At 51.6% G+C, this 14517-nt stretch overlaps 1 protein-coding gene across 2 annotated transcripts in view; it reads right to left on the bottom strand.

Annotated features, from left to right (window-relative positions):
• Nucleotides 1-1018: 1018 nt before the first annotated feature.
• RNF4 (ring finger protein 4) overlaps nucleotides 1019-14517 on the bottom strand; it is a 28928-nt gene continuing 15429 nt past the window's right edge. The window contains exons 3-9 of one of the 2 annotated variants that reach the window (XM_014558714.2): nucleotides 13774-13888; nucleotides 12784-12863; nucleotides 5290-5349; nucleotides 5016-5025; nucleotides 4497-4656; nucleotides 3740-3788; nucleotides 1019-3213 (exon numbers count right to left, since the gene is read on the bottom strand). In XM_014558714.2, coding sequence (XP_014414200.1) covers nucleotides 3064-3213; nucleotides 3740-3788; nucleotides 4497-4656; nucleotides 5016-5025; nucleotides 5290-5349; nucleotides 12784-12863; nucleotides 13774-13888 — 624 coding nt within the window. In that variant the 3' untranslated portion in view covers nucleotides 1019-3063. The remainder of the gene's footprint in view (nucleotides 3214-3739; nucleotides 3789-4496; nucleotides 4657-5015; nucleotides 5026-5289; nucleotides 5350-12783; nucleotides 12864-13773; nucleotides 13889-14517) is intronic. The other variant, XM_006173540.3, reaches the window with a different exon arrangement.

Raw genomic sequence — 14517 nt, 5'->3', positions numbered from 1 at the left:
CGGGAGAGAAAGGCCCAAGAATGAGTGGCAGTTCGCTGCAGATGATGTGGTTGTGAACGTAAAAGATTCAACAGAACCCAGATTCTTACTATAATGAGACTTTGCAAGGATGTCAGATACACAACATGCAAAAAAACTAATTTCTCTATGGCAATGACAGGCGGCAGGGGCTGGGGTCCACACTCAGGGCCCTTTCCTCCCTTCATGTCCAGACAAGTGTCAGACCTCACGGAGTGCAGCTGAGTGTCCCTTCCTGTCCGCCCCTTTGCCAGTTTAGATTTTCCACTGGCCTGGGGGACGGCCTCCCTCCATGAACGTACAGACCTGGAGGGCAGCGACATAGTCGGCTTTCTCAATACCCACCGGAGCCAAGCATGGTGCCAGGAGCAGGGCAAATGCGCAATAAGCATTCAAATAACTGCGTTTTGTCTCTAGAGGTCTCCAATGGAAGGCAGGCCTCTGGGCCCCAGGCACCCAGCACACTAGCCTCTTCTATCTCTGGGGACTACTTGATAGGACTAGAAAAAAGGTGGATGAGCAAAAGCCAGCTCTGCTGTCACCCACTCTGGGAGTCCCAAGGCCTCTCCCTCTGCTCAGCTCCCCCAGTGCTAACAGGCACACCATGCACTCCTGGGCCCCTCTCCCTGACCGGGGCAGGGGCGGGGGCGTGCACTGCACTGCCAGGACCCCAGGTCAACCCCAGTCCACACTGCTCAGAGCCCCCCTCCCGAGCCAGCACTGGCCAAACCAAGGAGACAGCCCCGCAGGAGCCAACCTCACTTCTTAGGGCTGAGGTTAAGATTCTGCTCGATTAGGGAGCCCAGGGCCTGAACTTGTGGTTCTGCTCCAAGAATGACCTCTTACCTGTGGGCTTCTGGGTCAGCCGCTGACCATGCAACTTTCCTGCATACACACTAACACAAAATACCCTAAACACGAGGCAGACAGGAATCACACACCTTGGGCAAGAGTGGGGGAAAATCAAATCCAAAGAGCAAATGAATGCACGCAAAAGATACCTAGTTCAAATTAATGGTTTTATTTCCACATGTAACACTAGCAGGAGTCCAAAACAGACTGATATACATGGATATAGTTTAAATGTAACAAAGAAAGATTTAAACTATGTACACAGAGAAAGGGAAAGGGATTTTTCATGTCAATCTTCCTATTTTGCAATGTCTGAGTAGTAGAAACTAAACATTTTTTCCCAATTTAATTTAGTACGAAAGAATACAACTTTTATGATCAACCATTTGTCCTTAAGCATAAACTGCGAGAGATTTCGGCTGTGTGGCTGTCTTGGCTCCTGAAGTCTGGGTGTTGTCAGAACGTGACACAGAGCATCCCACAGAGCCCAGAAGGAACTACCGGCAACGGCGCCCGACAACGGGCGGACACACCACACACCACTCTGCTGAGAACCAGTGCCCCGCCCGCCCCGACGCCAAGTAGAAACTACTACTTTCACCAAGCGAACTGGCACTGAGCCAGCTTAAAAAGTCAGAGTAAAGAGTGAAACAGTTTCCTTTTCACACAGAGGAGGGACACTCCTTCAGCCCCCTTTAAAGTGAATTCTGTGCTGAGTCTCTGCTCCTCCAGAAGGATACACTGAAGGTCAGTTATTGCTAGCAAAGCCAGAGGAGGCCCCTCTCCCACCTCGAAGATGTTTCACATGAAAAGGCTGCTGGTTTGCTCTGAAGCCCTCTGAGGAAGGACGGGTGCAGAGGGGGAGGCAGCGGGCACTGCAAGGCCTCTCCCCAGCCAGCCACCCCCAAGCCCTGTACTGCGAGGGGCGGCCTGGGCCACCCTGCTGCCTCCTTGAGGACCCGAGGCTCTCACGCCTGTGGAGTTGAGTAGAGGCTGTTGCCCGGGCCCCTAGGGAGGAGAGGCCGCCGTACTTTGCCAACCAAACCCTACAGAGTGATCAAAGCCCAAAGGATCACGGCCTAAGGGCCAGAAGAGCAGCTCCTGAAATGAATGTCAATTGGTGGAGGTGGTACCCAAGCTCTTCGAAACGCAGGGCGGCCGTGACTTGGGCAACAGCTTGGACATCGGCGGCTAATAAGGCCACAATTACCGCCACCACCGCCCAGGGTCTGCTTGAGTAGACGTCAGGCAGTGGGAACTGAGGACCAGAGGGCGTGTGGTAAACACAGGGTGGATTTTTATCAGAAAAGAGAGAGGACACCCAACCACATGCCTGCCCCACTGACCTCGCGTGGCCTGGGCCAGGTGAAGGACTCAGGCACGGGTAAAGTTCCTGAGAGCAGGTGGACAACAGGACGGGGTGAGACAGGCACTGCTCCGTAGGCCATGAGGCCTCTGAGGGACACTAGGAGTGCTACATCTCCTGGGCTGCTGAAAGGCAGGTGAAGAACGGGCTTTATTGCACATTTCGTTCTTAAGAAACTGGGAATTGCCCTGCAGAGTCCTTGTGATCTGCAGGGATCCCTGACATCAATGCAGGTGGAGTCACGGGTGACCTGACTCTCACGGGAAGAGAAGTCCAGTGGTTGGTCTTCCCGGCGCTGTGCGTGCACCTGGGATCCTCAGGCCGGAGGGACTTTGTCTGGCTTGGTCACCGCGGTGGGCAGACGCCTCAGATGAGGGGGCACGCCTGGGAGAGCTGGGTGGACCTGCTTGCTCTCCAGCTAGGGCTGGCTCCTCAACGGTACTGCCAGGAGGAAGCTGGGGCAAACTTCACAAATGGGGAAAACTTCTTGGCAAACGTGCAGGTTCTGGAAAGAGGCTGGAACCACGATTCTCAATTCCAACGTGCCTAACTCCCTCTCTCCTACCCTGGAACCAGACTACCCAGAGGAGCAGTTGGAGACCTGGCCTGGGAGGGCCCAGGCTCCAGCTCCACAGCATCAAACTAGAGGTAACAAAAGGATCTAAGAGGGGCTGGAAACAAAAGAGCAGTTTACATATCAGATGCTGATGTTCAAACAGTCTTTTTGAGCTCAAGAAACTGGAGGCAGATAACCCACGTGAGGCCGCATGGAAAAACCAGCCAGGCTCTGTCTGTCCATCCATCTCTCCTGAGCGGCTCCCAACACTTCATATATAAATGGGGTGGTATCTTTTGTGGTTGATCTTTTTCCTGCAAGTTGGACAAGTGTTAGCATTCTTAAGGGAATCGCGGAGGCACTGGCTACAGAAGACGTGGCCACATTCTGTAGAAACAATGAGACGTCCATTCTGCACAATCTAGAAAAGGTAAAAAAGAACAGCCTTCACATCTGTTCCTACCCGAGCAGCAGGAGCCCCCAGAGAAGCCACTCCTGCCCGTCCCCAGGAAGGTGAGTGGGAGAAGGGCCAGGGCTGCAACAGGAGGGAAACGGCAGGGAGACAGTCTGGAGAGTTAAGGGTGCTGCTCTGTAGGCCCAGGCAGGCACGAGGGGCATCTGTGAAGCTGAGAGCAGAGGCAGGAGCCAGCCCGGCAGCGACAGCCCCAGGGGCCACAGTGAACACTAGCAGCTTCCACTTAGGCTGGGCAGGGAGCAGCGGGCTGATGCGCTTGCAGAGGGCAGCCCAGAGTACAAAGGGGCCAGGGCTGAAGACTGCAAGGCCCAAGGAGGAGACGGCACACCCCCCTTCACAGACATGTGACTAGCCCTGTGCCAGCCCAGGCGTGATGTCAAATCCCACCTCATGACAAGATGCTCTCATCTGATTCTTTCACTGAAGCAGCTTGAAAACCAGAATCAGGGAAGGCACAGCTAGGTTTGCTTACCTCTGAGTACCCGTCCATGCAGATTGGACAACTGACAGTACCAGACGGCCTAAAATCACAGTGCTTCATGTCAGTTCCTCAGCAAACTCAAACATTCAGCAACTAACTCTAAGTGGTTCGTATAGCCAGCCCATCTCCCCTTTTAAGAGCCTCCTGTGACCCTGCCTTAGCACAGGCACCCGAGAGACTTACAAGGCTGGCTGTCCCCATGGGGGCAGGGTGGCTATGAGAAAGGGGAGGAGAGAGATGGAGGAAGAGAAGGTGCAGACCACCAGTGTCACAAGTCCTCCCCACCCCGACTTGTGCTCCCGCTCCCCCTTCCAGCCTCCCTGTCTGGGGCAGGGGCTGCGCCTAGCACCCACTTCCTCCGAGCACTCCTGTCGCAGAAGGCTGGGGCCAGGGGGTCTGTTCTTTGCATCCGCAGTGGGACCCACCACCAGCCTGGAGCCACTCACAACCACCCTGCCAGTACCTGGCAGGCCCTGGTCCCAGTGGGAACAGCTCAGCCCAGCTCTGAATCCACTTGCCTCTCAGATGCTCCAACAAGCCCTTCTTGAGCCAAGGGCTCAAAGCGCTTGCTGAAGGTCCAGGATTTCTAACACCCTGCCTCCTGCCCCAACCTTTCCACTGAAGAATGGAGACAAAGGAAGGAGATCCTCACTCCAGGGGGACAAGGGGGTCCCACATCTCCAGAGGCTTCCTGGCAAGAGTGCTTGTCCCCAGCACAGCAGCAGCAGAGCAGCGGGCAGGCTGGTACCTGGGTCCTGTAGCTGCCTCTTCCCTGGCATTTCTAGGAGTGTGGGTGGTCACGTACACGTCCCTGTCCCTGGACAGCTCCTCCTCATCGCTGCTCACCACGCAGCTGTCAGCTTGGTCCTGGCGCAGCCTCCTCGCGGTCCTCCTTGGCCGCCTCCTTTCTAAGATATGAGTCCATGTTCAGGGGCAGGGGCCTCATGGGCCTCATAGCCCTCGCACCCTCACCACCGACCCTCCTTGGAAAGACCACCCTCCCATCTCCCCAGAAGCCCCGATCCCTGCCGTGAGCAGATGGCCTGAGCTGTGGGGCAGTCTGTAGCAGTCCGCTGTCTCCGAAATCAGGGGGACTACAGCTCAGCACCGAGGACTGACGGCAGGGGAGACGGCGGCACCCCCGCAGGCGTGTTCCTGCCTGCTGTTCTCGCGCCTCTAGGTCTGGCAAGGCCTACAGCCCCGCACCCTCACCCACATCCATTCTCTACCCAAACCCAACGGAAAAGGGAGGAAACCAACCACTCACCTTCAACAATCTATTAAAAAGGAGAGAAACGAAAAGACACAATCAATTCGACATAAAATATTCCATATTCTTTTAAACTCTTAAACAATAAAACTGAAGTATGTTTCAGATGCAAAATCCTCGGGGCAGCAGTGGAGCCCACCCCCCACCCCCAGTGTGGGACAGGTGCCGGTTCCAGCAAAGCCTCCAAGCAGCTGACACCCTATGCTTCCGCCCTGGGTTTTCAGTGAGTCTCTGGGAGCTGCTGGTTGTGTGACCTGGGGAAGGTACTCACCCTCTGAGAGCTGCCAGCTTCCTCTTCTGAAAACGGAGGCCCCGGTGCCCACAGCTCACCCTGTGGTCGTGAGGACTAAGTGAGATCACGACCATGCCACAGGGCACCGGGGCCACAGAGCCCACGACCAGCCCCACACACGCTCCCGGTCCTTACTCCATGTAGGCTACCACCAAAGACGGGGGCCTTTATTGTAAGGAGGGTTCGCAGTGCTTAATACATGGTTAAAAATAATTAACCAACTAAACAAACAAAACTAGGTCATGCAGGGACTAATGAAAGTGCCACACACCAAGGACTGGGATCAGTTCGAGCCTGCGTTCTCAAGGCCCCTAGAAAAGGTCTATGAGAACTCCACGAGCCCACTGCCCAGCCCCAGGCAGGCTTGGCTTCACTGCGCTTCTTAAAAATTGAAGGTTTGTGGCAACTCTCTGCTGAGCAAGTCTATCAGCATCAATGTCCTAGCAGCATTTGCTCACTTTGTGTCTGCGTCACCTTTTGACAAGTCTCACATTTCAGTTTTTCATTATCATATTTGCCATGGCGACTTGTGGTCAATGACCTTTTATGTTACTGCTGTAATTGTTCTGGGGCACCATGAACCTCACCTATAGAAGATGGTGAACTCAACTGATAAATGTGTGTACTGACTGCTCCACAGACCAGCTGATCCCCGAATCCCTCCCTCTTTGGGGGGCCTCCCTATTGCCTAGACGCAACAATACTGAAATCAGGCCAGTTCATAACCCTACAGCAACCTCAAGCGTCCACGTGAAATGGAGAGCTGCACACCCCTCACTTTCAGTCAAGACTTCGAGACGACTGCGCTCACGGAGGGAGGCTAAGACGGCAGAGGCCGGCAGGCCTCTCGTGCCCCTGCTTCCTGCCCTCCTGCCTGGGGCAGAGGTAGCAGCTCCCACGGCAGGTCAAGGCTAAGATGTCTGGACTTACTCCTAGAGACCTGCTCCTCCAGCCTTCTCAACACCATGGACCAACTCCTCCATGTGTTAAAACTCATTTCTGCCTCGAAACAACTAGAGGGATTCAGTTTTCCAACCTCAACTCTCAACAGATACAACAGCCATCCCAGGGGGAAAGCAGGTCTGAGAGTAAGACTCTCATTTCGCAGATGAGAACCTACCAAGACACTCTCCCTTCCCCCCAGAGGGGCCAGAGGGTGACTGTGAAACTGGGGGGCAGTCAACATTGTCATCGGGCCCATGCTTACTGGAAGGAAAGCGTGGGCTGGCAGGTGCTGTCCACACGAAGGCCAGGGGAGGCGAGCTTCACAGTCAGCCAGGAGCAGGAGGAAATTCTGACGTGGGCAGGGATGACCCCAACTCTTCTCAGCTCCAATGCGGCTTTTACCTCCCTCTGCCAAGACGGGCCCCTGACCAGGTGTGGACATGCCTGCAAGGAGGGTGATGCCGCTGCCCCCAGGCACCAGTGTGCGGCAACCGCGTCTCCACAGGTTCTTGTGAGACCCAGCTCACCTCTTGGCAGGGCTGAGCTCAGGGAGGGACCTAAACACAGAGCCCCCAGGGATGTCCCAAGGCCCAGGATGCTACTGGCACACACAGGTGCTCCACACTTGACCACTCAGTAAATGAATACACACAGCGGCCAGGGAGCCACCTCCACTGCTGATGACTGTCCCCGTCTTCAATGGAAGAACAGCTCAGAGATGAGACTTCTTGCCCAAAGGGCAGAAAAGAAGCCTGGCCCCCCAGCTCCACACCGCCCCCGTGACATGAACCACCTCAGCGCTGATGGACACAGATACTAACACTGGTGTTCCCTCCACCCAGCAACTGAATACATCAAATTCCAGAATCCCTGCAGGAGCCTGCAAGCGCTCTGGAATGGCCCTTCCCCATGGATGTAGCCCTGCAGGTCACACCATGCTTGCCTGAACAAGAGACAGAGAAGAGGGAGGAGCCTCAGGGCTTCGGAAGTTGACCACAGAGGTAAACAGATGGGAACCAGGAAGAACGCACGCACCGAGCCTCACACCTGGTGGAGAGCCCTTCAGAGAAGCAAAGTACCAAACCACTCCCCAGCCCCGGGTGTGTGCGGCCAGTCAACACTGCGACAAACCAGCCCAGGCTCAGGCCCACTGGTCCCACCCCACCTTGGTCTGGCTCCCCTTTCCTGACTATGGAGAAAACCAGAGGTCAGCAGCAGTGACAAGTGGAGACACGAGGAGAACGGACGACCCGCAGCAGGCACCGGCACTGCCTGCTTCACTGCTGGGCACGCCGACTCCAGGTCAGTCACCTAAAGGCCCTCGGCGCTTCTGAAGCACAAGTGAGCCTCAGAACACCTCCAACTGCTGACACCCATGTCGCAGGCTCCTGGTCAGTGGGGGAACACAAGCCCTTCTACCAGTGGACAAAATACCTGGCATTCTAGGTGCCTCTTAGGGCTGCAACAGTGCGCTGGGGTGAAACGACAGAGCAGAACCACTTAGCAGGAGCACTGGGGTCCTTGGAGGGCAAGCTGACCTCCTGGTGTTTCCAAGAAAGCTCATCCAGCAGAGTCAGAGGGCCGCGTGCGCCAGATGACCTTCCTAGTGAGCACCGCACGCTGTCCAAACGAGAGACGGCCATCTCCAACCACTGTGTCCACTGAGGATGCTCTGGAGCTCTGGCAGCTGCACACGTCACACAACTGCAGACTGCTACCACTGCAGCAGTGCCAGGAGCACCAGGAAGACGTGCTGACATTAACGTCCTAGTCAAGTACTCAATCCATGTCAGGCTCCACGTTTTCCCAGTTCCTGGATATGATGTCTGGGCTCTTCCTCATATATAGCCACCTTGGTTCACTAATTCTAGCAGTCACATGTGCCTAATATGCCCTTTACAACTCCTAGCCAGGGAAGGACCAGGCTCTGTCCCTGCCTGCAAGGGAAGCTTGATCACGCAGACTGTTTCAAGAGTCCCATAAATGAAAAACCAGGCAGGGTACAGAGTATAAAACAAATAGTACTATTCATCAGTACACTATGGAAGCAAAACAAAAAAAGGGCTCCAGGAAAACCAACCTGACTTTAAAAGAAACAATCTTTTGAATTTCAGTGAAGGAAAATAATCCAAGCAAATACCGATTTCAGTAACTTCCCCCTGTAAACTCAGTTCCTTAGAGAGAGGGGTGAGTCTCTTCCGTCACTGCATCACCTCTGGCCAGAGCAGAGACTGGTATACTGTACACACTAATGAAAAGTGGCCTGAAAGTTTTAACTTATCCATTAAACTAGATAAGAAAGCAGAAGGGCGGAAAATACAAGCAGAGATTTCCAATCAATGGCAGGCTAGCATTTCCATCAATTTTCCCACTGAAAACAACCACAAACAAGATAAAACATACATATTCGAAAACAAAGAGGTATGTAGGGAAGATGATAATCCAGAGGGGGAAAAAAAAGCACAGAATATTCTTAAAAATGTAAGCTTACTTTTGAAAGCCCCACAGAGAAACCAAAGCTCAGGCAGGAACCATGGGGGCAGGCTACCTAGTGAAGGCCAGCCACCAGGTGCAGGCCAGGCTCAAAGCCAGTCCCAGCAACTATCAAAGAACTGACGTTCAGGGTGTATTTTCTGACCAATAACGCAAAGAATCAATAACAAAAATAAAACACCCATATATTTGGATGTTAAAAAATGTAAGTTTGATAACTATGTTGAACTAAATGTAAAATACTAATAATTTGTAGGATATAGCTAAAGATAATATCTTAAATGCATTTTTTGGAAAAGAGACAATGAAACTTAGAAAAACAGCAAAATAAACTCAAAGAAAGAAAGACAATGAAAACAAATTTACAAGAGAAAGGATCCACAAAGCTAAAAGTTGGTTCCCTGAAAGGCCTAATAAAGCTCTGGTGATCCTAATCTAAAAAAACAGAAAACACAAACAACCAACATCCGAAGCGTAGAGAGACAGCACTGACGATTCCACAGAACACAGGACAGTATGGAAAGTTTATGCCAATAAAGGTGAAAAGGTTAGATGCAATCAACAAATTCCTTGAAAGTGTAATAACCCAAACCCACTAAAACTCTAGGGTAAGTACCTGCACTGTAGAGCTCTGCCAAACATTCAAGGAAGAAATAATTCCAATCTTACAAAATCTTCTGGAGAACAAAAAAAAGGTGCCCGACTCACTCTGTAAAGATAGTAATACCCTGATACCAGATCCCGCTAAAGAAAACCTACAGACGTCCAACCTTACTCACAAAAACAGAGGCAAAGGCTATACGTACAATATGAGCAAACCGAACCTAGCAACATAAGATAGTGTCACAACCACAGTGCTTAACTGGTTTAACACTAGAAACCAATGTAATTCTCCACTGCAACATATAAAAGGGGAAAGATTATCATTACACGAAATTCTTAATTTTACCACTGATTCATGATGAAACTTGTAACCAAACAGAAAATAGAGACATTTCTCCAATCTGACAAAGGGTATAAACAAACCAAAAAACTTACAGTAGAGGTCTTATTTAATGGTGAAACTCTGTAAGGACTCTTCCAGATTTGGAATGAAACAGGGATGTCCATGACTGTCACCACTTTTATTCATCCAGTGCCAAATTTTTAGCCAGAGTGTTAAGGGCAGGGGAAAAAAAAAGAAGTAAAGAAGAACCAAAACTTCTTCTGTGTACATAGAAATTCAAAAGATTTACAGATTAAAAATTGTTAGACCAAAAAAAGGAAAGTCAGTTGCATTTCTTTATACTGGCAAATAACAATCTAAAAAAGGTAAAAATTTTGAACATTTTTTATAGCAACCTAAAATACTATGTACCTAGGAATAAATCTTCTAACAAAAAACTTGCAAAACCACTACAGGGAATATTATGAAACTTCACTGAGAGGTAGTTAATCTCATCTCAAACCATGCGCAAGTCAGTTCTTACGGATTACAGACCTAAATGTGAAAGGCAAAACTGCAAAGCTTTTAGAACACAGAGACGTATTTTTACAATATGCGATTGTCACCAACAGACTGATAACTTCTACTGTACTGAAATTAAGAACCTCTGTATATACACCAAAAGGAGAAAAGACAATCCTCTGGGTAGAAGATACAAAACTTACCTAACAGCAGGCTCACATTTAGAATTCAAGGAGTTCCTAAAAAGCAGGACAAGGAAAACAACCACATGGAAAAATGAGCAGAAAAAAAGATCCCAACAGGCAATTCACCAAAGAGGAAAATGAATCACCACTGAAGACGAAAGGGTGTTCAACCCCATCAGCAACAGGAAAACACAAAACCACGTGGGAAACTCCGGGCGACCACCAGACTGGCTAAAAGCACAGGGGTGGTGTGGGGGGGAGAACAGGAGCCTCCAACACCGGCGGGCGCGGGGACAGTCGCAGCCTCTCTGGAGAAGAGTCTGTCACAAACGTAGTGACAGTCAAAGATCTACATACACTGGGATGCAGCAGTGATGGCCTTTTTGGGGAATGCAGTGCTGAAACACGTTCATTTTCACACTCCCCTGCAGGCGCGGCCTGAGGTAGTCCTAAGCTTGTAAGTCACCTAATAGATGCCCCTTGTCCTGAGTTAATAACTATTAGGTTTTCCAAGTAGATCTGCTTAGAGTGAGAATTTCACCCTCAGGTATATTGCTCAATGTAAACTTTAAAACTGGCATTTGGATTTATTAAAATAAACAACAGAAAAAAGAGCACAAGTTAAGTCCAAAACAAAAGCTCCCCACACCCAGGGAAACAGGAAGAAGGTGGGAAAGCGCAAGGAAGAAGCCCAGGTAGCGAGGGCAGTCCAGCCATCAAAACAAAAGCAGGGAGCAGAAGGGGGCACCATGGCGCTGGGCTGCCACCCAGCAGAAGCCGCCATTGTCTCTCCGAGGGCAGAAGACAAGGCCTTGTGAGCAGGATCCTGGCCATCCCCCCGAGCCTGGCACACCGCAGGTGGGCACTGATTGCTGGAGAAAACAGGACTGGCACCACTTTTCTAAGTGTTAGTCAGCAACTGGGCTGCAGGCTTCAGCCAAGGGACCAAATTAAGCTATCTTTCCAGAACCTCAGGGAGCCTGCAGGGAGCAGCAGCAAAGTTGTATGTATGTATGTACGTGAGAAAACACACTCATCAGGCCCAGGGAGGGACCACTTACAGCTAAAACTACTCCAACTTATCTCAGAAAGTTCCAACAGATCTCCAGAGAAATTACTGCCTCCTGTCTGGGAGCCAGGTCTCCCCTGCGCATCCATCCAGTCTGTTGGGGACAGTTTAACCGCTCAGCAAGAGCAGCTGCCTTTCCTTTTGGCGGGGGGGGTGCGAATGAGGGACAGACACACAACAGGGCAGCCCAGCAGTTTCAAACCGAGATGAGAGTCTAAATCTCTTCATCTGTCAAGACAGTTCCCTGTCCTCGCTTTTTTTAAGAGAAGTCTTGAAGCTTCTCAGTGCAACCCTACTCTAAAGTTTGAAGCACAGCCAGGATAACTCCAAGACCAGAAAGCCCCAAGGCCACGGGGAAGACTCAGCTGCTGGCAACCTCCACTCACCCCCGCCAAGCCACAGTCCCAGCAGCGCCAGCCTCCCACCTGCCCAACTCTGTCAAATGTGTCATTGCATCCACTCCACAAACTGCACAACATATCAGAAGGCACTACAGAGGCGCCCTGGAGAGAGGCAAGGGTGTCCTCAGGGTGCGGGTCCGCGGGCTGACCCCCCCACGGGGATGCACCCTTGCATCTCAGCAGGCCAGCCAGAACTGCTTCTCAAAACGTCCTCTGACCAGCTCAGGTCTCCCCCCTCAAGGGCCACACGGGGGCGTGCACACTCCCTACCCGAGGCCGTAGCTGGCACTGTGGCAAGGGGGCGCAGCGTCCCAGGCGCCACCCTCCCTGGAGTCATGACACAATCTCCTGGCATCAGGTGGCAACGCTGGGTGCCTACACCGTCCAAGGCAGCTGCTTCTGGAACTGGGGGACTTCCCACTGGCAGCACTGAGCAAACACTCCCGTTCCTACCAGCTGTGAGGGTGTAAACTCCTGTTCGCTGGGCACCACGTTAGGTGCCAGGTCCTCAAATACAGAATCTCTTTTAATTCTCACAATGGTTCAACTCAGTAAGAAGACTAGGAGGCCAGTGAGCCCTATCTGCATGGATGGCATTACCCCCATTTTATGGACAAAGTGAGTGAGGCTGAGTAACTCGCCCAAGGTCGCACAGCTGGTGGAAAGTGCACAATCAGGGACTAAAGAGAGATTACGCCTTGGCGTTCTCCCCAAGACTTTGTTGCCAACTCTGGAAAAGGCCAAGGCAGAGACTCACTGATGTGATTAATTTAAGCCACAAAGCCACAGCAGATGATTTTTCCTGAAACATTTTCCATCTCGAGCTCCAGTCACTCAATGCATGATTTCTTTAGCACAACTCGTAACCTGCGACGGAGGTCTTCGGATGTGCTGGCGAGGGGCCCACAGCCAGGAAAGAGCCACAGCACTTACCACGACGGAGTCGTTGTGCGTCAGGTCAACCACCACGGGCTCTAACGACTCACAGGTGAGGTCCACTATCTCATCTCCAGCTTCAAAAGAAAGTGTTTTAACAGCATCAGGAGGAAGTAAGGCACGCCGGTCCAAGTGCGCCAACGCGGTCACAGGCGGAGTGCGCGCTTACGCCAGACTCAAGCCGCGGAAGCGCGGAAATCACAAGCATCTGGACCAACCCCTTTTCAAGGGGTGACAGGCAATGAACACCCTTCCAGGCTTCTGCTGTGACAACGCACAGTTTTCACAAATATAGCACTGGTGTGTGCATGTGTCCATGCTCACACCCCTCTATCCCTGGGGCCTCGCTGCCGCACAGGCCTCTACGCCCTCCACCGGCAAAGAGGAGGGCGGACGTGTGCCAGGCAGTTCCCCACGCTCACGGCCAGCAGGGAGGAAGAGAGCGCAGAGCACAACTTCCACTTACATCAACTGAAAAAAATTCACAACCGTTTTTGTTTCTATTATCATCAACATTAAAAAGCATAAGGATAGGACTTTTAGAAATAATATTTACTTAATATTTGGGGAAAATGATTTTTAATACACTTAACATATAAATATTTGATATTTTCTTGTATTAAAATAAAAACCACCATACATCAAAGATGTCCAACATAATTTATACAAGATGATTTCATCCTTTCTTAAGGAATATTCCATGTATATGTGTGTGTACCTATGTGTGTATATATACACACATACCATAACTTAGAGCCGTTTTCTTTCTGGTTGACACAATTTTAGGCTCTTACACATAAAAGCAATGCTCCAGCGCGCAGCTCGTGCACAGAGCCTGGCACGGTTCTAAGTGGCTCGTGTTCCTGCCTCACTTCCGTCCTGTGACCACACTATGCAGCAGCCCCCAGCACCGCCCCACCACCGATGAAGCCCCCCCGCCCCCGCATCCCCTACACCCGAGCCCGCGCGACCCCCCGCCACCCTTACCGCTTTCCACAAGCTCTATGGGGTCCGCCTCCGAAGCCATCTCCGGGGCGGAGGCCGCTTCTCGAGCTCGCTTCTGGGCTTGTCTAGAACTCACTGTCCCCCCGCGACGCTTTCTCTGAGGGCATCCAGAGGAAAAGGAACAGTCACACGAGCTTCTGGCCATCAAGATTCCAGCAAGAATAAAAAAGGTCACCATGGGAATGGTTCACCTCACTGAGAACAGGAGGCCAGCGAGCAGACCTGAGGTCGGGGTCCTCTCAGAACTTGAGATTCTAGAACACTGAATGTTTAGACAGAGATCGTGCAGAACATACAGTGAATACAAATTCTGTAAAGTAAAACTTCCATCGCATCAGACTAGCGACAGCATGTGACGCACAAGTCTGTGGAAGCCTCTGGTCCTGGCTGGGTTTGGCCAGAAGCCTTTTCTTCTGACAGGGAGCCGCAGGCCCACCTCCCTTGGGTTTGTGTTTGGCCTCATTGAGCTCTTTTTGTTTCTCAGCCCAAAGACCTTCACTTTCCCAGCTGTCCACCCACTGTGAAAAGCAGGGCTTTCTCTGGTTAAGTTTCCTGGCCTCTAGCCCTCTAGAATACTACCAAGTTGTGGTTTACCCTCTAACCACCACCCCCATGGCTCCAGGAACCAAAGTTTTCTAAAAGAGCTGTTCTTAGTGGTGGCCCGAGAGCCACACCTTCCAGAGAACTCAGGCTATTAAGTGGCCTGTCTGTGCCCAGGCGCTGTGC

Source organism: Camelus ferus, chromosome 2 (assembly GCF_009834535.1).
Source record: "Camelus ferus isolate YT-003-E chromosome 2, BCGSAC_Cfer_1.0, whole genome shotgun sequence".
In the NCBI taxonomy this organism is placed as follows: domain Eukaryota; kingdom Metazoa; phylum Chordata; class Mammalia; order Artiodactyla; family Camelidae; genus Camelus; species Camelus ferus.
Note: the sequence above shows the minus strand (reverse complement) of the source record. Positions and strands in the feature narration are given on the sequence as shown.